The sequence below is a fragment of the Haemorhous mexicanus genome, chromosome 2 (assembly GCF_027477595.1).
Source record: "Haemorhous mexicanus isolate bHaeMex1 chromosome 2, bHaeMex1.pri, whole genome shotgun sequence".
Classification (NCBI taxonomy): domain Eukaryota; kingdom Metazoa; phylum Chordata; class Aves; order Passeriformes; family Fringillidae; genus Haemorhous; species Haemorhous mexicanus.
In genome coordinates, this window is record NC_082342.1 from 31556531 (window position 1) to 31583985 (window position 27455).

At 45.9% G+C, this 27455-nt stretch overlaps 3 protein-coding genes across 3 annotated transcripts; 1 reads left to right on the top strand and 2 right to left on the bottom strand.

The window, feature by feature from the left end:
• The first annotated feature begins 951 nt into the window (after nt 1–951).
• Nucleotides 952–6149, top strand: LOC132323205 (cystatin-B-like). The gene is made up of 3 exons (XM_059838154.1): nt 952–1132; nt 4838–4939; nt 5323–6149. The coding sequence occupies exons 1-3, from the start codon at nt 1067–1069 to the stop codon at nt 5449–5451; spliced, it is 297 nt and encodes a 98-aa protein (XP_059694137.1). The 5' UTR covers nt 952–1066; the 3' UTR covers nt 5452–6149.
• A 214-nt stretch (nt 6150–6363) lies between these two features.
• On the bottom strand, nt 6364–19384 carry LOC132323204 (cystatin-A-like). Its single transcript, XM_059838153.1, has 3 exons — nt 13540–19384; nt 8612–8713; nt 6364–6577 (listed from the first exon to the last, which is right to left on the bottom strand). The coding sequence occupies exons 1-3, from the start codon at nt 13690–13692 to the stop codon at nt 6449–6451; spliced, it is 384 nt and encodes a 127-aa protein (XP_059694136.1). The 5' UTR covers nt 13693–19384; the 3' UTR covers nt 6364–6448.
• Nucleotides 19385–19515: 131 nt separating this feature from the next.
• MIX23 (mitochondrial matrix import factor 23) lies at nt 19516–27439 on the bottom strand. The gene is made up of 5 exons (XM_059838152.1): nt 27310–27439; nt 26140–26265; nt 25515–25661; nt 23313–23372; nt 19516–19819 (listed from the first exon to the last, which is right to left on the bottom strand). Exons 1-5 carry the CDS (start codon nt 27358–27360, stop codon nt 19769–19771), a joined length of 435 nt encoding a protein of 144 aa, XP_059694135.1. The 5' UTR covers nt 27361–27439; the 3' UTR covers nt 19516–19768.
• Between the last annotated feature and the right edge of the window lie 16 nt (nt 27440–27455).

Sequence of the window (27455 nt, forward strand, 5' to 3'; positions counted from 1 at the left end):
ACATTCTTCTGTTGAAAGCACAAGCCTAAGAACCTCTACTGACATTTCCTACCCGAAGATGCCCATGTGAATGCCCCATCCCACCCACCATGGCTCAAAAATCCACTGGAAAGCTTGCCTGAACTGTCCAGCAGTGAAGCAACAACAGCATGTCATCTCTCTGGTGGGATTTCCACTGGAGAACTTGAGAAGCAGCCCAGTGAAAAGCCCAACCCTTCATCCCCAGTCTCCTGACAAACCTGGCAGAACTCTGCCTACCCAGATCCCCAGCAAAGAATTTATTTATCGATGATACCAGAGGAAAGAAAATTCCCCCCTTATATTTCATGCTGGTCACTGTGTCCTCCTTGTCAGTCCTTGAGCTCTGTTCAGTTTGCAATACCTGCTATTGTTAAATTTAGGTTTATATTGACCAACTTTACCAAGGGGTGCTGCAAAGCGGGAGGAGGAAGGTAGGTGTTTGTTGTTGGTTTTGCAAGAGTCTGGATGTTTAAACTGTGGGGAAATTTAGGTAAAGACCTGAACATGCAGACTACAGTCTCTGCAGGGATTTCCCAGAGGCTGGATAATTCACCACCGCTTTCAGCTTGCTGGTTGAAGAGCGGCAAAATCAGCCTGGGAGAGGGAATGATGAACGTGGTGAACGAAGGAGCCTGGAGACGGACCTTTCCGTGCGGCTGAGGGAGCACACCGCTGCTGGCAAAGCTGGCACAGGGGAAGGGAAAACAGCGCCTGAGGGCAGCCCTGTCCCGCCGCGGAGCTGTCACGGAGGCGCCGCTCGCTGAGCAGCGGCCGCAGCCCTTCAGTCCAGAGCGCAGAATGAATTCTGCCGCCAGATTGCACTGCAAGTGTCGCTTTGGGCTGGTTTTGTCTTCCATCGGCCGTCGGGCCGCGATGCCTGGTCCCGCTGGGCCGCGCTGCCCCCGCCCCTGGCTGGGCGGAGCCGGAGCCGGCCCCGGCCGCCGAGCTCCCGCCCTCAGGTTCCAGCCCCGTGCCCGGCGCTGCCCCCCACACCGCCCCGACCCGCCCGAGGGGCAGGATCGGCCCGGAGTGGAGCGGTGCCACCATGTTGTGCGGGGGTGCCTCGGCGGCCCGGCCCGCCACTGACGAGACGCAGCGGATGGCGGAGCAGGTGAGGGGCCGGGCGCGCCCCGGGAGGGCCCCGCCGGCGGGGAAAGGCCCGTGCGGGGCCTGTGCGGGCCCAGCGTGGGCTCGGCCATTGCTCTGCGCGGCTGAGCCGAGACACCGCCCCCCGTGTAAAAGGTGGAAGGAATGGGGAGTGCACGGAGCAGTCGCCGGCTCCCGGAGCTCTCCTTCCCTGAGCCCGCCTGGCGTGGCCCTTTCGATTCCAGAGGGACCCGTGGGCAGCGCTGGGTGCGCGGGGAAACCCGGCAGAGCCATTGCCTAGAGCTCGGGGAAGGAGCTCCCGTGCTTCTTACAGAATCTGAACCTTGTGCATACGTTTGGGGTTTTGGTTCTTTGTTGTTTGCCTGGGAGGGGGGGATTGTTTGGGTTTTTTTTGAGGGGGTGAAACGTGGAATAAGCAAGAAAGCTTCTTCGCCGCTTCTTCTTTTCCCCAACACAGAATTCAGCTCCAACCACTGCCGGCTCCAAATCCTGATGTTACTTACAGTATCTTAGACTACTGCTCATGTTATTGGATCACATGCTTTTACTCCAAAAATGCCATTGTGCAACTAAGTTCTTTCAAAGAACATGTTCTTTTTTTTTTTGTTACAGAAGCTCAAGTTCCTTCTGCTTTTTGGCTTTGTTGGTTAGGATGTGGTAAGCTGGAGAGCAAAGATGAAGGATGCGCTCCAGCTTCTGACACTTTGTCATTGCCTGGGCCTGTTCCTCAGGCAGGAGGAGTTCCCAAACACATACAGAGCACCCGAAGGCACAGCAGCCAGCCACTGAAATTAACATTTAGCTTGTACAGTCTGAGGAATATGTGTTTTAGGAAAAGCGAGAGACGTGCATCTCCTAAGCACCAGCCTGAGTTTGCAGCAATGAGAACATGATTGAGAATTGCTGAGAATCGTAACTATTGCTTTGACCTGAAAAGGCCTACATGTCATGTTAAAGGTAATGCAGATATACAATTAACATGGCTTAAAACTAGGTTTGAAATCCTGACTTTCTGTTCTGTAGCACACTGCAGTGGTTTGGTAATCCAAAACCAAAACCCTGTTGGATTCAGAAGTTAACAGAATTAACCAAAAATCTCATGTTTTTATTTAAATCTCCTAAATACTTTAAAGTTTATCCAGCTTGTTTTGACTGCCAATTTAAATTACTTCCTTTAATGAAATATAGGTGGGAAAACCCAAACTTGAAACATACCCATGCACTCATATCCTCATCTGTACACTGCTGGAGAAAACATTTTGTTAAATTGAGGTAGCCTTCTCAAATAATTTTGTTTGCTTAAAGTCAGGTCTTTGTGGAGATTTATTACAGCCTGCCAGTTTGCTTGCCATAAACATATCCCCTGTTCCTGCTTTTCCAGTTCTTGCCTTCATTTTACAGTTTCGTAAGAATCCTTGTGATGGCCCAGTGCTGTTCAGTTTTGTGACCCACAGTAGGTGTAGTGTCACACGGGGCAGGAAGGCTTCCTTTGGCAGTGTCTGGCTTAGGAATCCCATAGAAACAGCCTCCTCACAGCAAGGATTTCTACCCAGGCCTGTTTAGCTTTGGCTCCTCACTGGTAACTGTGGCAGAGCTTATGCAGGGTGATTCTGAACCATCTGTTTTTTAGGTGTCTGCTCTGGGAGTGCAGGGCAGTGGAGAGCCTTCAGAGCATGATCATTTCCAAACCTGTGACTGAATTATGGATTGTTTGGGTGGGAAGGGACTGCACCTCCTGCCTGAGCCCAGGGTCAGCATCCTCAGGCTGCTCAGAGCTTTCTTCTGTCAGGTCTTGAAAACTTCCAAGGATGGAAACTGCACAGCTTCTCTGAACACTCCTGCTTACTGCAGGAATGTCCTCAGGGGAAATGTTTCTCTTTATATCCAGTCTGAGCCTCCAATTTCAGTTTATGGCCATTGTGTCTCATTCTTCTGGCATCTGGAAAGTTTAATCCCTGTAAAACCCTGGCTTCTTGTAGGCACTGGAAAGTTTTTTTCAAAGCCTGCTTCTCTTCTCTGGGCTGAGCAAGCTTTTTTTCTTCCTCTCCTTACAGCACAAGTGCTCCAGCCATCCTGGTGTGCTCATGGAGTGCTCCTGTCACCCTTCACTGGGCTCACTACAGTTTATTGGTGTCTGGCTTACTGGGGACCCAGAACTGGGCACAGGATTCCACATTTTCTAACAAAGGCCAAGTAAAGGGCAGTAATCACTCTCCTGTCTTCTGGCCAGGCTCCTGCTGATACAGCCCAGTAGGCCATTAACTTTGGTACCAGCAGGACACAGTGCTGGCTCCTGTCCTCCAGGACTCCCAAATCCAGACTGAGATCAAGAACCAGGACTTTGGGAGAGTATTTCTGTCTGGGATCTCCTTTTCCACACTGACTCAGAACACTGGTTTGTCACATGCTGTGGTGACTCACTGCCACAAACACCCTGACAAGTTTGCAGCTGCAGGACTCCGAGCTCTCTGCACCCAGGGCCCAGTATTCAGCTCGCTGGTGGAAATACAAAATGTGCTGAGCTGGGGTGATTTAGTGACCTCAGAAACCAAAGCTGCCCAGTGCCTAGGATTGCTAAAGGAGCACAGGACAGGATAGGGTCAGTGGGAGACTTATGTCTGCCCTGCTGCTTAAAATTTTTAAAAGTGTGATGAAAACTGAAGCCACTTGCTCCAACCTCTGACTCAGGAGAAGGGGAGGAGGCAGGACTGAATCATGGCTCTTTCTGGGGCTGTGCCCTTCAGTGCATCTCAGAATGCAGCTTGGATTTCCATATGGCAAAAAGCAAACAAGAGAGTGTCCAAACATCATTATCTTGCTTGTGACACACTGATCATAACCTGGAGGGAGTGTAGAGGTATGGCCTCTGAGAGAAGGTAAAAAGCATGGACACAGCTCACAGGGACAGGATGGTCACTGAAAAGGCACCAGAGTTCTGGGACTTGGAGAGGTGGGAGAACACACCCTGTTGCAGGAATGGTTCTGTTCCTGCTTCACCTACAGCACCTGACCAGTGGCAAGTTGGCACTTGTTTTTCACCAAGGAAGCCTGTGGGAATTTAGGCAGGAGAGCAGATGTATCTATTTTCCTTGAATTTAGGAAGAAAGAGAAGTACACCATACAGCTGGAGGATCTACTCATTGCTGGTACTACTGCCTTGGGAGTGAAGGGAGGGCTATGCAATGATGCAGAGCAGGAAGTGCAGCCTGGAGCAGGCTAGGACTTTGCAAGCAAGAACTCCAAGACTAACTCACCTTGCCCTGCAAAACAAAGGCTGAAATCTGTTTTCCTGACCAAGAATTTTCCATATAGCCACAATGTGCTCCAGTGCCCAGTGCAGGAGAGAAGAGCTGCATCTCAGGAGTTCATGGCTCCCTCTTGGGTACTGCAAGGTTATTTTGACCTCCTGAGCACTGTTTTGCAGTTTGAAAACACAGATTCCAGCAGACATGCTGAAAGAACTATCAAGTGTTTTCCAGACTTGGTGTCAGCCTGTAGTGACTGACTCCCACCTCTGACTCAGCTTTGCCACCTCCCTAGATTCCTGGTCCTGCTTTCACACAAAACTTAACATGATTCATTTTGATCTTTTAATGTCTTGGAAAAGCAGGAACTCTGTGTTGGGGAATTCAGCAGCAGTGAACTGTAAGCCTGAAGTCCTAAATCTTGAATCTTGCATCATTCCTAAAGAACCTATTGTTTCCTTAAGGTAAAAGCTCAGATAGAAGAAAAAGAAGGAAAAACCTTTGATGTCTTCACTGCAGTGGAGTTTAAAACTCAGCTGGTTGCTGGAACAAACTACTTCATCAAGGTAGAGGACACTGGGTTGTTTCTTCTATATATTAATGTGTAATGTATAATCTTTGGAATGGTGGGGTTTTTTCCTTTCTTAACTAGAGGATAATGCTTACGATTTGACCTTAATAAGAAAAAAAACTGTGCATTAAAAACCCACAAATATCCACCTCCCAGCCCTTCTCCCTATCTGTTAAGTAGAGAGATCCTCTTTTTTCCATTTTCATGGGAAATTAGGTGGTATTTCTGCAAAGTCACAGCTCCTAGTCTGGTTTAAAACAAGCCAGTGGTTTTTCTTACTGCCTGTCTGCTGCTGCATCCTCAAACCAGCCCAGCCTCTGCCACCCCTCCTGCTGCAGGCTCCCCTGCAGGGATCTCACTGGGTTTCGTGCTTTGCAGGTCCATCTTGGGAATGAGGAGTTCATGCACCTGCGGGTGTTCAAGAGCCTCCCCCACGAGAATGAGCAGCTGAGCCTCCACAGTTACCAGGGCAGCAAGACAAAGCACGATGAACTGGCTTATTTCTAGCAACCTTCTCTGCTGTGTTTCCCTGGCTGGTTCTTATGTGCATTTTCTACAGGCTGCAAAATGTTGATTCTTGCACCAACAAAGGCAGAAAAAAGTGTCTTTTTTTTTAATGACAGGATGTAAAAAATCAATTTCTTTTATGCCATTCCCTTCCTGTGCAATCTCCAAACCTGAGAGTCACAGGGCTCTCCTAATACCTGCACTAATGTAAACCCTACTTTTATTGCAACTTAACTTAGGCTTTAGTGCAACTTAACGAGAATACTGTGGCTGAGTCCTGTCTGTGGACTTTCTTGGTCTGGACATCAGAAGGGGAATGACACCAGCACTCATATATTTGCAGCAAGGAACAAGAGGAAAGCCTCAGTCTTTTCTGTGCTGTTTTGCAACTGTGAATATATGTGTAGATTTAAATTGTGCTTTGTATTTTATGGGCAAAGACTTGATGAGAGACTTGAGCTGAAGCAATTTTGCAAGGAAGGCAAAGGAGGCTTACAGTAGTTTGAAACAAACATTCCCTTGGTAATCCTGCTCATCCTCTTGCAGCAGTAGCATGTAATGTCCCATAGAGGGTGTGTGAGTTTAAAATCCCAAACTAGCTTGCTTGTGTTCTCAGTCCTATGGAAAAGTCCTGGAAAGGAACTTGAGCTGGACAAGCATTTCGGCATTTATAACAATAAACATTTCTTTTGACTTGAGATGGCATCGTTGACTGGTGTGTTAGTGTTCACTGGTTTTCACTATTGATTATTATCTTGCTCAGCTATTTTTCCTTAACTGTTTTTTATATTCCAGATAATCTTATGTTTATTCTATATCTTAATTAAAAATATTTTAGTCTTATGACAGACATGAAAGGTAACAAGAAAGACCTCTGCAGGTGTATCAGCAGCAAAAGGAAAATATGGACAATAGCTTTCCAAACTTATTTTATTTACTGTCGTGGGCAGAATTCCCATAGGATTTGCAGAGGTGAGGCACTGCAACACATAGTGTCTTAGAAGTAGGTCAGAGGGTCATCTTTGGTTTTGCCAGTCTGAAAACTGACGAGGCTGGGACCTAGGTTCTCATGAGGAAGACTCTGAAACACCTTTAAATGGACATATTTGTCATCGGAAACTTGGACCTAGAAACCAAAAGAGCAGGGAAGTTAGGATCATGGCCTCAAAGCATGTTCAAACAAAAGGCTGTTCTTTACATTCTTGAAAGAATATCTTTGCTCAGGATCTTAATTTTAGATGTACCTTCATTTTTACTTCAACAGCTCTTATCTAAGTTTGGGTAGTAACTGGTGGCAGAAACTCTGCACCTGTAGAAAACTGTATTAAAAACCCTCAACTTCAGGTAAAGGGAAAAGGAGCAGAACTGCTTGGATGTGGAAGCACCAGAAGATGCAACAGGAGAAAAGTTTTGATGGTGTCCTATTTCAGGCACCAGGATGCCAGCACATTTGCTCACAGCTTCCTGACATGCTGGTAGGAGACAAGAGACAATGATGAAACCTCCATGACTTGGGGGTGGGACACAGTGCAGACACCATGTCAGCTCCCAAAGGGTACAGAAAGATCTAATACAGAAAGACCAGCACATGGTCCTGAGAAGCAATGACAACCTGAAAGCCAGGATCCCTGGTCTGCAGAGTTACTCCAAACACGTCAGTGCCTGAACAGGGAACCTGACATATCCTGGGGCTTCTGGGAGCGCATGGGAATGCCTGGAATAAATACTCTTCCAGAGAAAATCACCTTCCCCCCTAGAAAGTCCTCACATAAAGACTTGGTAGGAAGCTGTAAAATTTCATTCTTAAAGAGCCAAGCACAACAGGTGCTAAACTCTTCCCTTGGTGAGGGACATGGAAACTTCAATGCCTTGGGCTCCAAGAGGTTTTTACATGCTTTCTGGTGGCTGCAGTGGGGCACTATCCTTGGGTTGCATCTCAGCTGGAAGTCTGCTGGTAAAACATCAGTGAGGTGGAAGATTCAGAAATATAAAATAATTAATTTTGTGACAGAATTTGTTCTAGTTAATGCTAAAGTGAGAATGTATTCCATCAGTGGTGTTTTCTATCACTGGTAAAATTGGGAAATAAGAGACAAATCATCCATTTCCAGTGTTACAAATGGATTTCTTCCAAGTTCAGTAATACATCAATCTTTGTTTCTGAGTTAAGGGTTCTTTTAAGGAAGTACCTGGGAAAGAAGAAGGTTTGGCAGCAAGTGTCCTTCCTGGGATCAACTAAGTGTGAGAAGTGTGGAGCTAATGCTCAAAGTGTCTCTCTGCAGAATTATTCTCACCCAAACATTACATGCCAATTCCTCTAATAAAAGAAGTCTTCCAGTTCCCTTGAAACATGGCATACCCTGTCGGGCACATGCTCACACACGCATGGGGTTTCAGCAGTCACAGGCCATGCCTGCTCTGCTCCAGGAGGCTAGCCTGCTGCTCAGCAGTGCTTGCTGGCCTTCAGATGAAAAATACACCCAGACATTTCTTCTGTGCTACTTCACAGAAAGCTGCTCACATCCATCGGTCAGGGTTTCCAGTAGAGAAGGAATGGTGCCATCAAAGGGCTCCAAATTAAGCATTACCCATTTTTCCTCTGCAGCAGCAGGGGTGTTTTTGAAAATACAGAAAGAACCAGCAGGCAGGCTGTGTACCTCTGCAGCACCTGACACATCAAAAACCAAAACATCAACACACCTGCCTGCATGCAAAACTAGTCAGCAGACATGTGTGCACTGCATCGCAAAATTGACTCTATCTCTCCATCAGTTCCTCAAGCTGACTTCAATTTCATCCCAACAAACACAACTGAAGGACTCAGATACTATTTAGCCTTGAAAGGAAACAGGAGATCAGTTAGGACTTGTTGAAATAATTTGAGTTGAGAAGGTAATCTATAGTCCTTGAGGGGGATGATCCCAAGAAGCTTACCAGTCACATCTGAATAAGCACAGCACGTGTTTTATAATATGTATATTCCTGCTTACAGTGGTGCCAAACAGAGGAATTTTATAAGTATTTGGAGGTAGTCCCCACTTCTGTTACTCACATCAGACAGTTTTCTACGATGTTTGCTTCTCTTTTTGGCTGTAAGCTACTCTGCAAGTCACCTGTATCATTTAATTCCAAAACACTCCCTCCTATAATATATACAAACCTTAATAAAGTACATTGTCCCAGCAACCACTTGAGTCTTATATACTATGGCTGTAAAGACAGCACAGTTCATGCCTGCCTGGCTTTCAAACTGTAGCTTCACCTGTAAAAAGAAAGGGAAAAATGATTGGCAGGTTGATACTTAGGGATTTCTTTCACATATACCACTCCAGTTTTCATCCTTCCACACATACTCCCTTAACGAAACTCCACAAAGTGACTGAGGGCACCCTCAAGCTCCTCATCCAAATCATCAGTAAATATATTAAACAGGACTGGCCTGAACACTGAGCCCTAGGTGCACCACCTCTGGCCAGCCAGATGTAACCACCTCTCCCTGGGCCCAGCCATCCAGCCAGTTTTTTCACCCAGTGGGCAGTGCACCTGTCCAGGCTTCTTCAGTAGAATGCTGCAGGAACTGGAGTCAGAAGCTTTACTGAGGTCCAGGGAGACAACATCCACAGCCTTTCCTTCATCTGCTAGGCAGGTCACAGAAAGAGATCAGGTTGGTCAAGCAGAACCTGCCTTGCATGAACCCATGCTGGCTGGGCTTGAATCCCTGGTTGCCCTGCACATGCTGTGTGATGGCACTCAGGATGAGCTGTTCCTTGACCTTCCCAGGCACTGAGGTCAACCTGACAGGTCTGTAGTTCCCTTGATCCTCCTTGCTACCATTCTTGTAGATGTTGTTTTAGAGGGGTATCAAATTAGCCAAACTCCAGTTGTGTGAGACCTCCCTGGTTCACCAGGACCACCGGTAAATCATGGACAGTGGCTTGGAGAGCTCTTCCATGAGCTCCCTCAGTACCCTCAGGTGGATTCCATCCAGCCCCATAGATTTACACATGTTTAAGTGGAGAAGCAGGTTACTGCTTCCTGCTGTATTGTGGGAGCTTCATTGTGTTCCTTGTCTCTGTCTTACAGCTCAGGGAGCTGGTAGGAAAACTGGTCTGACTATTAATGATTGAGATTAAAAAGGCTTTAAATACCTCATCCTTTTCTGTATTGTTTGGTGGCAATGATTTCATCAACATCCAGCAAATGATGCAGATTCTACTTAGCCCTCTTTTTGTTGCTTATGTATTCATAAGAACACTATTTGTCATTGCTTTTGGCAGTGACCAGAGTTAAGTTCTAACAGGGCTTTTGCCTTTCTGACTTTTTGCATAACCTCACAACACCTTGTAATCCTCCTGAATTGCCTGCCCCATCTTCCAAAGCTTATAAACTCTACTTTTTACCCTGGGTTCCAGCCAAAACCCTCTGTTCAGTCTTCTTCCCCACCAGCTTGTCTTTTGGCACATGGGGACACCCTGCTCTTGCAACTTTAGGATTTCCTTCTTGAAGAATGCCCAGCCTTCCTGGATCTCTCTGCCCTTCAGGACTGCCTCCCAAGGGACTCTTTCAACCAGTCTGCCAAACAGGCCAAAGTCTTCCCTCCAGAAGTCCAAGGCAGTGGTTTTGCTATTGCCCTTCTTTACTTCTCCAAGAAATAATAACTCTTCCATTTCATGATGGCTGCATGACCACCACACAGAAAGCAGAAACAATCTGTCCCAGGCTGGGTGATGCGGTGCCCCTCTGCACATGACAGCCACGCTGATGACCGGCTGCATTACTGAGTTTGGGCAGAGGAGCAGTGTCAGTGCCAGCCTGCTCAGGCTGCCCTGGGCTGGGCCAGCAGCACCTCAGCGCTTCTCACCACCCACCTGTTTCACAGGAACCCACTGAATTAATTAGCTTTCCCAGCACAAGCATCTACAGATGGCTGCCACTCCCATGACATTCCTTCCTAGCAGGAAGGCCACAGAAAGCATCCAAGGAACATCCAGATTGTTTCCAAAGAGCCAGAAATTATCATCCTGTTCAGCTTTCTCATGATCTCTTACCCTGCTCTTCTGCTGAGTAGCTTCCACAGGGTTTCTATCCCCAGGAACAGACAACTATACTTTCACTTGAAGAGCTGCCAACTCTGGCAAACCAGGGAAATTTTAATTCCTGACAACCTTCCAGCTGACTGGGGCAGAGGCCTCCTAGAATGCTCCTAAGTGGCAACTTTTGGTCCATGATATTCCTCTCTCAGAACAAAACAAAACAAAGCCACTTCTCTCCAGTTTTGCTCTCTCTCCTCTGGCCACTACATCCCCCATTTGTTATTTGCAGACCGAGCCTTCAGTAAAATCAAGAAGACAAACAGCTCCTTAATCTTTGGGTGAAAAAATTAACATTCCTAAGCTCTTATCTAACAGCATCCTAAGCCCAAAACATTCCTCAGTTTTGGGCAACAGCTGTAAAAGAGGGAGACCAAATAAATAACATTCCTCAGCTCACTAATGATGGCTAGAGACAAGGCACAGGTATAAGTAAATAATTATGTAATCCTATGAGCAGACAGACCTTGAGCATCCCTAGTTCTGCAAACGCTCTTCACAGCTTCACTGAAATCATTGAAATTGCTTCTCTGCTCACCAGAGCATAAAAGCCCCCAGAATTGCTTCATGAAAGGGTGGCACTTATGCTGAAAGGATAGCAGGATTTCCCCAACATAAGGTTCCCATAAGAATATTTTCCTTAGAGAACTATACCAAACTCTCTGCAAAGGGGGAAAGGACCAGAAAGCGTTCTCTCTCCTGCTGTCAGCACAGGGCAGAAATTTCACCTTGCAGAAAATAAAGAGCAAAGAACAATCTGTTTTCATTTTCCTAAAGCTACTAAGAACAAAAGAACACTAAAATTAGGATCAGTCCATTTCTGGAATCCAATAGAAACTTTGCACTATCCACATTTCAGATTCCATGTGTGCCCTGTACTCTGGGAGCATTAGCACTGCCTGAAACCAGCATTCACATTTCCAAGTGCCTGTTCGCTCATGGACACCCAAGTGCTGTGGTTTCACCTCCAATATACACTGCAAGATTTCTGGTGACCCATAAATAGCACAGCCCAGCATTGCAAATGAAGCTCAGTATCTGGTATGGTTCTCTAGGCATTTCACAGACTCATTAATTACATTTCACAGCCCTCAGCTGGCCCCATCTTAAACAGGAAACTAGAATGGCAAATACACAAAGGTGCTACAAGTGCCCTGCTAGGGTCTCCCCTCCATAGGTAAAAGGGAATTTCTGATCTCTGCAAGTGCTGCTCCTTTAAGCATTCCTGCCAGCATAGAAGGAACAGTGGTACCGCTCCCAAGTAATTCAGTCAGTGCCCCCCAAACAATTGTAGATCATCCATTTCTCTTTCTGCTCTGCAGTAAATCATCTCTGACTAACCCGCTACCCCAAACTCCAGCCCTCCCTCATGTACATGTCCCCAGCTCTGGTGACCCCAGCTGAGACTGACCAGTAAAGCCCTATAATGGAAGAAGGCTCAGAGGAGCTGGGGAGTGTGACATTCCACCCATGAAACTCAAGGAACAATGCAGGGTGTGACTGACCACAGCTTTTGCAAATAAGCTGACTATCTCAACACAAAGGCTGACTACAGGGTGTTTTTGATAAATAGCTCTGTCAGTGGAGGGGGTCATGTGGTCATGATGACAAACTCCCGAGTTCAGTAAGAGAAAGAGAACACACCCCTGAGTTAGCCAGACCGGCATGGGGGGGTGAACACATGGCTCTGCCCAACCCTGAGTATAAAAACTAAATGGTTGGACAAAAGAATTTTGAAGAAAACTGCTGGCTAGAGCTGACTTCAACCCACATCCTCCTTCCCAGTCACTGAGGATGCCCAGTGTGATGACACAGAGGGTGTTGTACACCAGGAGTGCAGAACACCCTGGCATCCCCTGAGAACTGGGATTGCAGTCGCTACATTTTGCTAAGAGTAACTTAGACCTGTATCAATTTACCAGCATATTTGTATCACTCTGCTAAATAAGACACCTCCTGTAACATGGAGTGTCTTCTAATCAGTGAACTGAATGTTAAAGTTATCCCCTCCACCTGTGGACTATAGAAGAGAGCCCTGTCAGAGTACTGGGCTGCCTGGACTCAGTTGCAAGATCGCAAATGATGTGGAAGGATGGTGGTGCAAACTCTGTCCTCGGTGACACAGCAAAGGAGAGAGCTGGGAGCACTGCACATCAGGTATAGTGAGTGTGCTGCAGTGTTGGCCAATGCATTCAGCCCTGCTGCTCCCTATTTTTGTTTCCTCAAAGAGTGCCTGAGTGCAATTGCCAAAGGGACAAGAGCTCATCTTTCGGAGGCAGAAGGGTGAAGATGATTGGGTGGGTGGGAACCCCTTTTATTCCTCAGGATGCATTTTATACTTTCTTTAAAAAGAGCTGCTGCACTGCAGAGCATTAGAGGATCTGCAGAGGTGCTGCTCACACAGCTGCTCCAGTTCAGGACCACTGCCTGTAACCAAACACCTGGCAACTGGGCTCACTAAGTGGTGTGCCTTGTGCCAAGCTCATCTTGCCCCACCAGCAGCCCCTGTATCACAGCTGTGACTCTAGAAAACACATAATGCCAGCAGGGAACACACAATTTAAAAGCTTTGTCCTGCATGTATAATTCTTTACTGCATACTAGCATGTGGTTTGTCCTATGCAGTCTTTCACTGAGGAATGAACTCTACCAGGTACAACCTCTTTCCTTCCAATATGCCACATCTCATTTCAAACAAGTGACCTCACTGCTGGCATAAGTAGAGCTGGGCTTGGAACTTCATACAGACATTAACTGAAGGTAGCCAGTTCCATGCCTGACCATGGACAAAGAGGAGACAGAAAGGGGCTTTTCTCAGTCTTACCCAGGCACTTCCTGCATAGGATGCTGAGAAAACACTGTCAGTCAAGAGGATTCCCACTTTCAGCATGAGCTTCTTCAGTTTAAAACCCAGCTCAGTCTCCCAGGCTTTACACAAGTTTCAGGAATGGCCTTTTTGCACACAAGTAACTTAATCTAGAGAGAGGGTGCAACTCACCTGGTTAACAAGCTGCTGAACTTCTGGAGTAGCTGGCTTGGTTTCAGATAAGCCCCCAGCCATCATGGTGGCAGATGACTTCTCTGAAATGATGAGTGGCTCTGAAGAGGGAAGTTCAGGGCAGTCTGAGCAGAGTCCCCAGGCATCTCGCATATATACACACACACATGTGTCATGGAACCATGTGACCTGCAACACACGGAGCCTACCATTACTGAACTGGAGGAGACAAACGGGAAAAAGGGGGGGAAAAGCAATGTAAAGCACTGGCAATATTATTAATAAATGTAAAAAGCACGAAAAGTAGTGTTTACAGTCTTCACATAGAAAAGAAAAGCAAACATCAGCCTCCAGTCACCCACATCTTAAAACAGAGTTGTTTTGGGCTGCAGCTGGAACCTCTTGTCTCCCCACCCGTGTGCAGATGACTAGGCTGAGCTCTTGGGAAACAGATCAAAGACACACCCAGTATTTCCCAACCCCTTTACTGATCAGAGGAAAGGCTGCAGCACTTTCCTTAGGACAGGTCCCGTTTAACTTGAGATTTTATTCTCTCAATATCCTTTTACGTGGGGAAACGGGAGCAGGTGGCATCTTACATTCAGTGACTTGACTTTCCTCTGCCTGACCAAAAAGGTGCCAAGGTAAACACCAGCATCAGAAGTAGAAAATAATTCAATCCCAGATTCAGGTAAGTACTGCAAATAAAGCATTTCTGCTTCTTTCCCATCAAACCAAGAGCTGCATTCAGGCAATCATAATAGCAACTGAATGTGCAATAAAATCTACTTTTTAACTCCAGTGCCAATTTCCTGGAAGACAAAGTACAATGAAAAAATACAAAAGCTGTCCCAATTTCAACATAAGCTGGTGGAACAGATCACATGAGAACATACAGTCAGAAGTATTCATTCTGCAGTTATAGTCACATGGCACAGTCACACTCACGAATGTGAATGTACGAAGCTCAGATCCTACTGGGGGAAAGCTAATAAATGCTAGCAGCCCTCCCTGGTAAGGGAGAAAGAACTAACACTTCAAGACCACAGAAAAAATTAGTCCCTGTCAATATTTCTGCCATCCCCCTCTCCAGCAAGTAAGAGGAGTGTTGTTTCAGAGCAAGGACCAGAGAAGCAGAAACAGACCAGACACCTTTTAGTCTGTAGGGGCAGGTGCATGGGAGCAGGTGAAATGAGAAAATATACTGCACACAAGCAATGGGCATTTCTGCTGGGATCAGCATCAGGGAATTTGCTAGGAAGAGGTGAATTTATGGCCATAGCAACAAACTTATCTGTGTCCTACCCATACTACTGAACCTCCTCCTCACAGATAACAAATGATGCAAGACACTGTAAAAAGTACTTCAGATCTGACTTCAAAGCCTGGTTTTGGTACAAAGCCCCTGAGACTGAGAAACTGGGACTGCAGGGGCCTTACACTCAACAGTATTGATTAGTATTACAGCATGTTACTGAAAAAGATTTTGCAGAATTTTCCAGACCTGAGCAGCAGTGCTAGGGTGGTAGACAAAAAGCATTTGAGGAAAAATCATTGTCCTGAGACAATATTTTTGTGAACAGAGAGAAAAATCCTTCCAGTTCTCAGGAATAAAGGGAGTGACAGCTGTTAAAACTGTAATTCTGCCACTTTCACCAACTTCTCTCCAGATGAGGAGTTCCTCAGAGCCCTATTCATGGAGCTGATGACAACTCAAACCTTCTTTTGCATAAGACCCTGCTGATTCACTCAAATGCTGATCATGTTCCACCACCTGTGCCTTATTCATACAGCAGGACAGATAAGTTAAGGAACTGGAAGAGCCAGTTCACCTTACTGAGGCCAGAAATCAGAGAATGTGTCCAAAAACTGCATAGCACCAGTGCTAAAACAGGATATTTTATAAACCTCTCCACTCACCAGGATACACGTCCTGCTAACTTCCTTGGAAAGGGATGTTAAAATTCCCCAGGGCAGCAGTACATTCCTGGAGAGCTCTTGATTCTGTCTAGCAACAAATACACTGAGCACAAAGTCTAGGAGGGTTCATGTATAATCTTGGAAAGACTCTAGGTGTGAAATGAAAGATATTAATGTTGCATGGAAAACATTCACTGGACTCCATATTTCTGGGTTTGCTGGTTTTTTACATTAAAGCATAACAACTTTTTTTTCCCCAGAATGCACAATTGTGCAGAAGGGAAAAAAAAAAATCAAGACTAATTATCAGCAAGTTGATGCTGAAGTTTACAGAGGCAAATCAGACTGTTTCCTTTCCATGGCAGTGCTAATGGCTGTCCCAAACTCCAGTGATATTTCTAAGACTGGGATGCAGTACTCATCCTGCACAAGTATTTCATGAAATCACTTTGAAGTGCTGACATTTCACAGACCTGTGATCAAAGATGACCAGAGGCAATTGATCAGTCTTATCTGGGACAATCCCCATCTCCACCCACCCCTCTCTACACTAAGTTTTGGATGTAATGAATCAGGATTTGGAACACTGCCTTGAAAAGAACAGCCACCCCCACGCCGTCTCTTGCACAACAAGGTGAGTGTGCCCCCTGTGGTGTTTGAGACGTGGCTGGTATCACGTCCCAGGCCAGTCCACGCTCTCCATCAGCACAACTGGCAGCTTCCCCTCACGTCACTGTGCTGCTGTTATCTTGGAGAATCCCTGCTGGGACACCAGCACTGGCATTCTGTACAGCTTTGAAGCTGAGTAACAGCTTGCACCGTGTACTATTCCAACACAGAAGAAACAGATCTTTACCACTTGCAGGCCACTACTCCCTGGTCCTGTTTAAGCAATTTTAAGAGTGCCAGGCTATTGTTGATAAAAACACCAGTACAAAACAAAGCAAACAAAATAAAATATAAAAAAACCTCCACCAAAATCCAAACCCCCAGGGTTATGTATTTACAAGTAATTTTTAAACCAGGAATGAAGTCAGCTCTGTAGAAATGATTGTGAAAGCCAAATCAGTAAGGTCAGTGTTCTGGTTTCACAGTGACATGTAATTGTGGCTGGACATGACACATGGTCTGAATCTCTTTAAGAGCTTCTAGAGGAAAGCATCCCTCCATGTACCAGCTGAAGATCTGTTTACATCATCACAGGAACAAGAGCCTTGATTTTCAATGTGCTGGTCTGCAAAAAAGGTTTCCCTTCCTGCTACCCATCCTGATTTTGAAAGATTCCTGACACTGTACATGAAAAAGGATCAACAAAAACCTGACCCTCAGCAGCACAAAGTTACCATAGTCCAGCCTATGCTGAGCCTCTTCCTCTCAGTCTGCTTCAAGACAACTGAAATCTACTGTTAAAAATATTCTATAAAGAAATTACCTGTTTCATCAGTCTTTCATGCCTACAGGCTGCAGAAGACAACAGCACTGAATGCTAGAAAAAGAACAACACCTCTTTCTATTTCACAGAAGGAAAGATGCACAAGCTTGAGAGGATTGTCCAAGCACGCAGGATCTGCCCACCTCTATTCACCACTTATAAGCAATGGGAAAGCCCCAGGAGAGGAAGCAAGGCACCCACAGACTCTGGACACGGCCATCAGCTGTGCTCAAATGCCCTTACTTGCAGAAATAGAAGTTAAAACCAGGGAAAGGATGAAATTCTGCAGTTTGTAGGGTCCATTATTTGACCCCGGTAACACAGCAAACAGCCCAGTAATTTTGTAACTACCTCCATGGTAACGTTGAAGCAAGGTTCAATCCCTGACTGAACACCATGCTGGAATCCTCAGGGGTCCCTAGACACAGAATTTACCTGCCTGTGCGCAGCGTGGCACACAGCTCACAGCGGTGCCATTTGCACACCTGCCAAAACATCCCGCTCCACACGCACTCTGAGGCTCCCAGGAGCCAGCAGAGCCGCGTGCTCCTGCCCCGCGCCCCAAGCGTGGCATGCAATTCCATGTACTCACCGTGTGTTCCATCGAGTTCAACGGCAACCTGAACGGCCTCTGAGCCACCTGACTGGCTGTGGACTACTGTAAGAGACACCCTCTGTGCTCAGAGCAAACTAAATCAAACAATTCGACATCCTGCTGCAACCCTCTCTATGCAAACACCCCAAGAAGGGATGCTGGGGATTCAGGAGTCTTCTCAAGGTATCAGTTTTTCATACTCAGGTTTGCATAGGACTACTTGCTTGGCCTTATATTCAAACTGAAAATAATTCTATGTTGGGCTGATTTTTTGGGGTTGTGGTTTTTGGGGTTTTTTAACATAGTTTCCTCTTAACTAATGCAAAAAAAAAAAAAAATCTGTGTATCACATCCATTTCACAGGTCATTTATCACAGCATCTGCTTAAGTGAAGAAGCTTTCCACAAGAGCTGAGCAAACATCTGGATGGATAAAGGAAGACAATGATTAATTCTCATTACAGTCTCTAGTTTACACAGAAATAAAAAATTATATTTCAAGACTATTGATCCAAGTCTATACACACTTGTAGAAGTTTCTGTTGTACAATTGGTTTAAAAGGAGAATTTGTCCTTGCAGTTGATCCAAGCCCTGGAGAGAACAAATATTTTAGACACCTACACTAGACTAGGTCAATAATAAAGTACCAACTTTGAAATCAAAACTTATGTTCTCAACATCTCATTAATTGACCATCATCTCCTGTTGAAATTTCATTAGTGCCAATTCAGCCCAGATTGATGAGCAGTATTTGATTTACACTTTGATGATAAACAATTATAAGAATTTAACAACTGAAGAACAAACACATTTTCTGCTTTCAGAGTTGCAGAAAAACAATGAGAAATCTTCAAAAATGAGTGCTCCAACTCAAAGTTCTGCATAAAGCAGTTGCAGTACCTTGAGAAAAAAAGAAGGGGAAACATGAAGTTTGAACATTAGGATTTATATCCTCAAAGACTTAAAATATATTTCTACCTCATTCTCAAAAATAGGTGAGACAAAATGACCCTGGTGCCTAAAAATAAAAGGCCTCCAAGCAATGTGAGTCTTTACTACATAAACAAGTATAAAACAGATGCTGCTGCACAGATCTTTTCCAGCTCTCAATAACACAGGTACATTCCTTCATTTATTCCCCATTCCCTATATATTCAAAGCTTTAGGGATGTGAGAGTATATCCAGTAATTTCATAGCTGTTGCTGAATTCCAAAGTGTTTGCAAGACAGGGACTGTATTTTTAGGGCTCTGTTTAAGTTCAGTGGTTCTTAAAATCATCAGATAGCAACCACACAGACCTTGTCACTTGACTGTCAGCCTATCTGAGATAAATACAAAATAAAAAGTAAAAAGGAAAATAAACAGGTGTAACTGCAGCAATTCAGCTTTCCTCCTACTCATCTGCCTTTAAATGCTGTGTTACTGGAGGGGTGCTGCATTCAAGCTTTCTAAACACAACACCATGGCCAGGATGAGCAGGATCAGGTACACACAGCTGTTTCCTCAGCTCAAACACAATTCATCTTTAGAACTACTCTTAAATATTCAGAGGGAGGGACAAAAAAGAGTCCCTGGACAGTCTCATTCCCAAATGGGACACATCTTCAGCTCCAATGCAAAGTGGTTTTAATCGACACCACATCCCCTGTATAAAGGAAAACTCCAGAACTTGGAAACACAGACCAAAGGGCAGTAAGCAACAGATGCTGCCTGTCAGCATGGCAGCAGCAATGGCAAACCTGTACCCACACACAGCTCTGAGCCACTGCTGCTCGTGTTGAGCAGTTCAGAACAAGGCTGGTAACTTCTTACTTTCAGAGATGCTGAACCTACTACACTTGCTGATCAGTGTGCAATCTTTATTTCCTTTCAGACTTCAGCAGATTATTTCCACAAAAAGACCATGTTCACTGATATTTTAGCAGGCACCAGCTCAGGAAGAGCCTTCTCCTCCCTGCTCAGGATAGGTTTTACTCTTTCCTCCCCTCTGGGATCACTGGAGCTGTGGAAGTTCAAGAAAGATGCCAGTTTTGCATTCTGATTGAAAATTGGTTTAATACTATAAAACTCATTTGTTCACATATTTTGTACAAAAGATGAGTTGTTTTCTCTTAATTACAGGAGAATCATTTCAAGCTTGAGAATTCAGCTAAGTAGGTCCAAAACAAAACAAGACTGGGTTCTACTGGTTCTGGAGGGTCCCAATTCAGCTCACCCAAGGTCTCTTTCCAGTTTGGCTCTCACAGTTATGGACCACCTTGATGGAAAATCCCCCACGTCATCATTGACTCTTCGGAGGCTTGTAGTGAATTCGGCACCGCTCATTAAATACCTGAGACACCAAAACAGAAGAGCAAAAGTGAATCAATCCCATCCAGAAAATGAGCAGAACTTCACAGACAGTTCAGGCAACTACCTCAACTACCTGGGCACCCATCTCAAGCTGCCCAGCTCTGAGGTATCAATAAATGGCACTTACCAAGACATCCATCTCCATTCACCTTCACTCCTGGCTTTAGTAAATCCAAAGTTTGCAGCCTGGTGTTGGGAGACTGCACAGCACTAAGTGTTCTCCCTCAGAAAATGCAGACTCTTAATCCTGGTAGGCTGTTATCATCAAAAATGCTGATGCCTTTTTGTTTTTAAAAGAGAGGGAAATAATCATGGGAAGGCTCCTGAATGGTTGTGTTCTGTTAGGTTCACTCTGGCATTCAAATTTGGGCATTGTATTCCCATCTTTCCTGATCAGGCATATTTTACATTGGCATGACAGCCAAGAAGTGAGGCAAGGGTTCCTGAAAGCCACGTGCACACTTCCAGTGCTCTGCCTGCCTGTGCCAGTGCTGCCAGTACTCCCTGCAAAGGGCACAGCACTCCTGCCTCACTCACCTCTGGCACCTTCTCTGAGTAAAATTGAGCCTCCAGAACTGGATACTGAGGATCATGTATATTTAGCTTGAGCTGCCACCAGCCTGCCCTAAGGAGGGCCAAGAAACGTGACTATTTAAAGTAAGGCAGCCTGAATCCAAAGCAAAACACACAGGCTCCCACCAAGGCTGCAAGTGCTCTTCACAAGCCATTTAGTTATTGATCAGTTTTTATCCCAACATGTCCAGCACAAGTCCTGAAAGCGACGCAAGCACCACCTGACACCAAGCTGAGGCTCTGGCAGGTGTTGGTGGTCCCACCAGCATTCCCACAAGAGCATATTTTGCCAAGCTGTTCAGGGATTTGGCAGGCCCAAGTGCCTGTGATCAGCAGGACATGAAGTTTCATGAACTCTCCCATTGACTTTATGTGCAAAGTGAGTGATCTTGTAATTTTGGGGAAGTTATCCAACACTTTATATACATACACAGTTTCAAGCTCTATCTTCCTAGAATCTTCTACAGCAGATCTTACCCACAGTTCAGAACCTATGGCAACTTCAGCAAAAGCAAGGCCTAGAGCACACATTAGTTACAGCATTGCTTCTCAAAAATTTTGGAGCAATTTTCAACTACTTTTCAAATTTAATTTATTTAAAGACATAGACATGGATTACAAACTGCTTCATACTGCAGAAAACAAAAGCTGTGATATAGTTTCTTTCACACATGGAAATGTGCAGCCATTATATTACCACATGGAATGGACACCTCTGGAAGTATTCAGATGAGGTAAAGGTTTGAGATCAGTGATAGGAGGAAACTGTAGAAATTAAGAGCAACAGCATCAAGTCCAATTCAGAAACATTTTACTACTAAACAAATCGAACTGGTTTTTGCCCATTGTCTGTTAATGACATTTAATGGCATATATGTCTAAAAGGGTGCTGGAAATGCTCTCTAAAGCACTGCAAGGGTCTGTAGCATCAAACAACACACCAGCTTGCTTGCTATCATGCTAACTTTCAAAGTATCTTCAACAGTAACTCCACAATCTGTGGCAGGATGATCAACACTGCAGTCTTACTAACACTGCCTCCTACTTTTAGGATCATTGGCTCACAGATCTCTGTGTGTTACTCGGGCCACTTAAATCCACTGGTCTACCTGTGAAGTGCTATTCTCATTTGTCAGACATTTTTCATGAAAAGCAATGGCTGAGAAACCTTAAAATTCATGTTACTAGGGGAAAGATTGATTTTGCTGGCTTTTATGTGTTTGTATAAACCACTCCAACAATAAACTCCAATCTGGAAGCGCTGGACAGAGACTAATGCAAGTGTCTTGTTTGAAAGTCAATTCCTTGTTTGGTATCATCCAAATTTCACATGCATTTCTCCAAAGTAGCATCCTTCTGTATGCCACTATTGCTATAGTCAGCCAGTGTTTAAAAATCTGTTTCCTAATCAGATTTTCCAATTAGTTTTCAGTTGTTTAGGATTAATGGGAATACACAAGTGTACTTCCCAACCAGAAGTCTAAAACAAGAAATACCAGCCTGCACACCAATAATCACTTCCATGTAACAAATTGCATTCAGTCTGCAACCATGACTGCCTCTAATTGACATTTTAACAGGCAGCTAAAGGAGACATTTATGTGTATATTCAGAGCACAGTACAGCAGAGCTGGAGATAAAACCCAGAAATATTTATCTCTTCAAGCTCCACTCTCAACATTGGCTGAGGAATACACTAGCAGGCTGAAGTACCCCTGCACCATGCATACCTCACTCTTTATAAACTCTCCATCTTCAGGAAAATTAGACAGTTCTGTCACCAGTAAAAGCTTAATGCAGCTACAAGAAACCTCTGGGATCATTACTAAATTTGGTGCTTCAGAATGAAGATGAGGGTGGGGGCTGTTCCCCTACAGCAGACTGTCTGTAAAATATTTGCCCCTGGTGACCTGCAGGATGTTGTTAAGGCTGTTGCACTATTTAGTCAGATTTAAGTGGGTTTAAAATTAACCTGAAGTGCATGCTTAGGTTTTTTGGGACAGTACAGAGGTGTACTGATGGCAAAGCATATGCAGAAAACTAGGCAAGTGCTCATTTCATCAGCCTGCACTGAGGTTACTGATGAACACCCAGGACATAAAGCTGTATTGGTTTTACACTGGTGCAATCTAGGGGCTACAATCATGAAGCAGGGATTACAAAAGAAGGTGCAGCTAGTACTAGCTATTTGCAAAAATCTTTTTTGCATTTAGAGAGAGAGAGAGGTTCTCTGCAGTATTGAAAGCTCCAAAAAGCTAAGTCAAACCAGAAAAGGATACCAGATGTGAAATGCTGCAGTGACACAACAGAGCCACCTCAGAATTTAAGCTCAGTGTTAAAATCACCAGACAGACTTCGGGGCCATCAGTCCAGAGGGTGATCTGCACCCTCTGCTGACACAGGAGAGCAATGGCAAGGCTGCCCTTTGCACCAGGGAGTGTCTGTTCAGGCCTGAAGAAACTCCATCAGGAAAAGGTTCAACTTCTACAGCCTCACCCCTCCCTGGGCTCTGCTCAGAGTTGTGATCAGCACCAGATAGAGGCAAATGTGAAAGACCCTTCTCTCTGACATTGTTAGAGGCCCTGAAAAGCTTTTCAGAAGTCACCACAGAAAAACTTACAAAGTGCTCAGCCACTGGCAAGAAGGAGAAAGGGACACAGGGAATAACCCACAGTCCTTCCTCCATGCTAAATCAGATGCTTTTCTTCCCCTGGCAGTGCAACTGAAAAGTTTTGATGTCTGCATCCAGAACTGGGAAAATTACTGACTTGAAGCATTTCCCCCAGTAATGCCCTCCTCTATTTCTAGAGTTAACCTGCTTCACAAGGCACCAGTCCCACACCTCCAGTGCAGGACTGTCTGTTGGGACAGAACATCATCACTATTAAATGACTGAGTACCTTCCAGCTTCTGTCGTTTACCACTTCTTCAACATTGAGCTCCGACTGCATCAATTTCAACTGCAGAAAATAACAGATAAAAGGGTTATTGTCAAACAGGTCTCCCTGCAGCCTTCCATATTTATTACAAGTGCAACTTTCCAGCTCCCAACCCCAGCACCAGGTGCACACCTCCTCTGATGGTGCAAACCAAAGGGCACGATGTGTAATCACCCTGGGAGCCTGGCCCTTGCAGCCAGCCAGTGCTCAGGCACACACAGGTCTGCAAGGGCACAGTGAAGGCAGACTCCAAAGCGAGCCTGGCAGTAGATCCTGATTAATTCTGCTCTATTCCTAAATAATGCCCATCCAGATCTGCTAGCAATTAACTGAAGGCTTCGCAGGCACAAATAACTGCACCTAATGCAAGCACTGAGCACAGGGAATACCAGGGCTGGGGTTAGCTCTGCAGCCTTGAGCTGCCACTCTTGCATTATTAGAGTCATATATGAAGCTGGCAGCAAAGCTAGGAATCCAGCTAGGATTCTGGATTTAAAACTAAGGTTATGAACAGACCCTCTCTGCTTCATTTGCCACCTACTCAGTGCACTGACCAAAAAGGGTCTGCAGTCCAATCACATGTTGTTCGTGCTGTCTGAACCAGTTAATATTTCATGTCATCACTGCAGGACAAACCAGCTCTACACAGATGCAAAAGCTCTGGCAAGAACTACCACCAATACACAGCTCTTGAGCACTCACTTGACCTGTGAGAAGGGCAAGAATCTCTCTGTTTCACACCTATTAGAAACCTCGAGGGGCAGGTGTGACAGTTGTGTTTGGGTAATTTGGTCCTGAGACAATAGTAGGAGATTTAAGAACCATCTGCCTTTTGCCCAAATTTAGGATGTATTCTTGTTGGAGTCTTTAACATAACAGACAAAGAGTCAGAGTTCATCCATTTTCAATATATGGTTCTAATTAGAGGCCTGGTGAACAGGTGCAAGCCAAGACAGCAATGCCACTAAAACCCTTCCAAGTAAGATATTCAGGGACACAGAGTTGCTACAGTTGTTGGATGCACTTTCCCCAACTCAACAGGACTTCAATCTGTTTGAAATAACAATCCAGCATCCAGAGTGACTGGATGACCAGGATAAGTCTCTATAAAATAAACACTCAGAGGATCTTTAGTAGTTTAAAGAAACTACTACTCCAAGTTTTCTCATTCAGTGACCCAGAAGTAATAATTTTGTACGAAGTCCTCCAAGTTGTACAACTAGCAGGATCAGAAAAACACACATAACAAGGGAAAAGAGATAAGCAGGGGGATACCTCATATGGTCCAAGTACAAATCTGAGGTGATCTCATAAAAAATTTCTGAGATGTTTCTAAGGCATGGAATGCTTTTAACAGTTGAAGCCACCTCCAATCATTAAACACTTTAATTGTGATCCTCCCAGTGTTTTCAGTGGGAGATTTCAGGCTCAGTAACTAAATGATTTAAAGAACTGTCTCTGCAAACAAAATTTGTAGAAAATACTATGCTACCACTCCAGTTTTCCAAACTAATATCCATGCTTGTTAGCAGCTCAGTAAGTGAGGCTTTAAGAATAAAACTGCTTGTCTGCCACATGGTTCTCTCAGTATCCTTCTCCTTACAAAAGGGGCCCTGGAAGTGAGGTGAGAACTTCAGTGGGGTTCCTTTCTCCACGTCTGATACTCAAACCCCTCTGGTCACCTCTGGTGAAGTACACTTCCCACCCACAGGCCAGAAGGTTGAGAGGGCATTTGCACATTAGAATTCTGTATGCAAACCCAGAAATCTCTCTCTCACACCATCACAAGGTACTCCAGGTGCAAGTGGAATTCATGGTTGCCTAGGAGCATCTTGTAGAGAACAAGCATCTTGTAGGAAGAGTTAAGCTGCGCCTCAGTCAGTCAGTGAAGGTTAGAATCCACCACGGGAAAGAATGTGTTATTTTCTACAGCATTCATGTAAAAGAATTTCAGAAAATGCTCCAGCTGCAGGATAAAAGCAGCTCTCTGCCTTTGGGGAGGCTTTGGGAAAATAATTCTCACAAGACTCAACAAGAGCCAACAACAACCTTGGAAAAGACTGCTTGACTCAGGATCACTTCAGGTTCTCTCCATCACACTGGTTTGGGAAAGATATCCACTTCTTCCTCTATAAGTGATCTCTCAAAGGCTCCAGCACTCACCTTTGTCTGCTCTTTCCTGAGTTGCTTTAATAATGCTGCATCTTCGTGGGCCTTTTCCCTCTCTTCTTTGAGGGTTTTCACTACAGCAGAAGTCTGAGAGATGCAGTTTTTGATGATTCTTTCTCTATTGGTGTGAGCATCCATCAACTAAGTGGGGAGAAAAAGAAAGTCAGTGACTCATCAGAGAATAAAAACCACCTAGTGATAAATTTAAAGAGACACTTTCCAAAGTCATGCTATTGCTGTGCCTATAGAAATCCCTTTGAATTCATAATCTACATGTGGGAAACAACACTGCTTTGAGCAGCAGCTACTCTCAACTCAGACTATCCTGTCATTCATGCTCTTACCAAGTTGATCAAAAGTCAAAGGTACACATGAGGAGTCTTGCAGAGAAGCAGGAAAAGCAAGCACCCTTTTTAAAAGATCCTTGAAGGATCAGTATTGCAGAACAAAGAACTTCCCTGCATGGTTTTAAACTGAAGCAGTGTGTGGAGATGTTGAGCAGGATAGTTAGGAACACACAAAGCAGGATCTACCTAGGCAGTGTTTTCCTCAGACACTGGCCACTGCACATGTTAAAGCAGCAGGAAGGAAGCTGAAAGTGGAAGGTGAGCACACTCACAGACTCGTAGAGCTCTTTACACGTCTGGCCAGGATCAACCTTGCCCACAAAGGAAGCTGTCGGAATCGTAGTGTTTAATTCATGAACAATTCTATCATCGATTGTCCTCATCACCCTGAGCAGCTCCTATATTAAAAAAGAGAGAGAGAGATACTCGGTTATATCTCTCAGAAAAGCCTATTACAAAAAATTTGCATAGTCAAGCATTTTAATAGAAACTAAATAGGATTCCTTACAAAGAGTTAGAAGCACACCAAAGGAGCAATCCCGCATGCAGGAGTATGTGCTGCAAACCACAGACTTTCCTTGGCAGCAAAGGCCAGAGCAGGGGTGAGTAACTGATGCCCCCTGAAGTCCCCTGGCCCTGCAGGCAGCACGGACAGGCTGAAGAGCTCTGCACAAGTCCCCGTCCCCACTTCCACACAGGAAAGTGGGCACAGCCTGCACCAAAACGGCAAACTTTGAATAAACCCCCCGCCATTCTGGGGGGCGTGAAGCCGAGCTGGGGGTGGTTTAGGTTGGGTCACAGGAAAAAGTTTTTCACACAGAGAGTGGCAGAGCACTGGAACAGGCTCCTCAGGGCAGTGGTCACAGCACCAAGCCCGACAGAGTTCCAGATGTGTTTGGACAACACCCTCAGGCTCCTGGTGTGACCCTCGGGGTGTCCTGTGCAGGGCCAGGAGCTGGACTCGGTGATTCCTGAGGGTCCGAGCTACTCAGGATATTCTGGGAGTCCGTGTTCGAGACACAGGCCGGTTCCCACGGCCCCGCCGGCCTGGGCCGCGCTCGCACCGCCGAGGACACGGGTGGCACCCCCGCTCCCTCAAACGCCGCGGAGGCGCCCACGGAGCTCCCGCCGCCCGCGTGGCTCCCGCGCCGCGAGCGCTCCGTCCCGGAAAAGGGGAAGGGGAGGTGTCCGGCCCCGCTCCTACCGGAGGGAAGAGGGAAGGGGGGGAAGGCCGGACCCTGCTCCCTTCCCGCCGCATCCCGCCGGCCGCGAGGAGCGGGGTGACCTCGCGCACGGGGCGCGCGCTCCCGCGGGGCCGTTCGCCGGGAGGCGGCGGGAGCGCGCGGGGCGCGGGGCGCGGGAGGCGGCGGCGGCGGCGGCGGCGGCGGCGGCGGCAGCGCCCGGCCCGGCCCGGCTCGTCCCGCCCGCCCCGCGCGGCTTACCTGGAACTCGGCGAAGTCCTCACAGCTCGCGGCCCCGCTGGGCGCCGCCATCCTGGATCGGCCGAGGGAGCCGCGGCGCCCAATCCGGCGGGCAGCCGGGATGACGCGCGGGGCGGAGCGGGGCGGGACCCGCCGGAGCGCGGCCC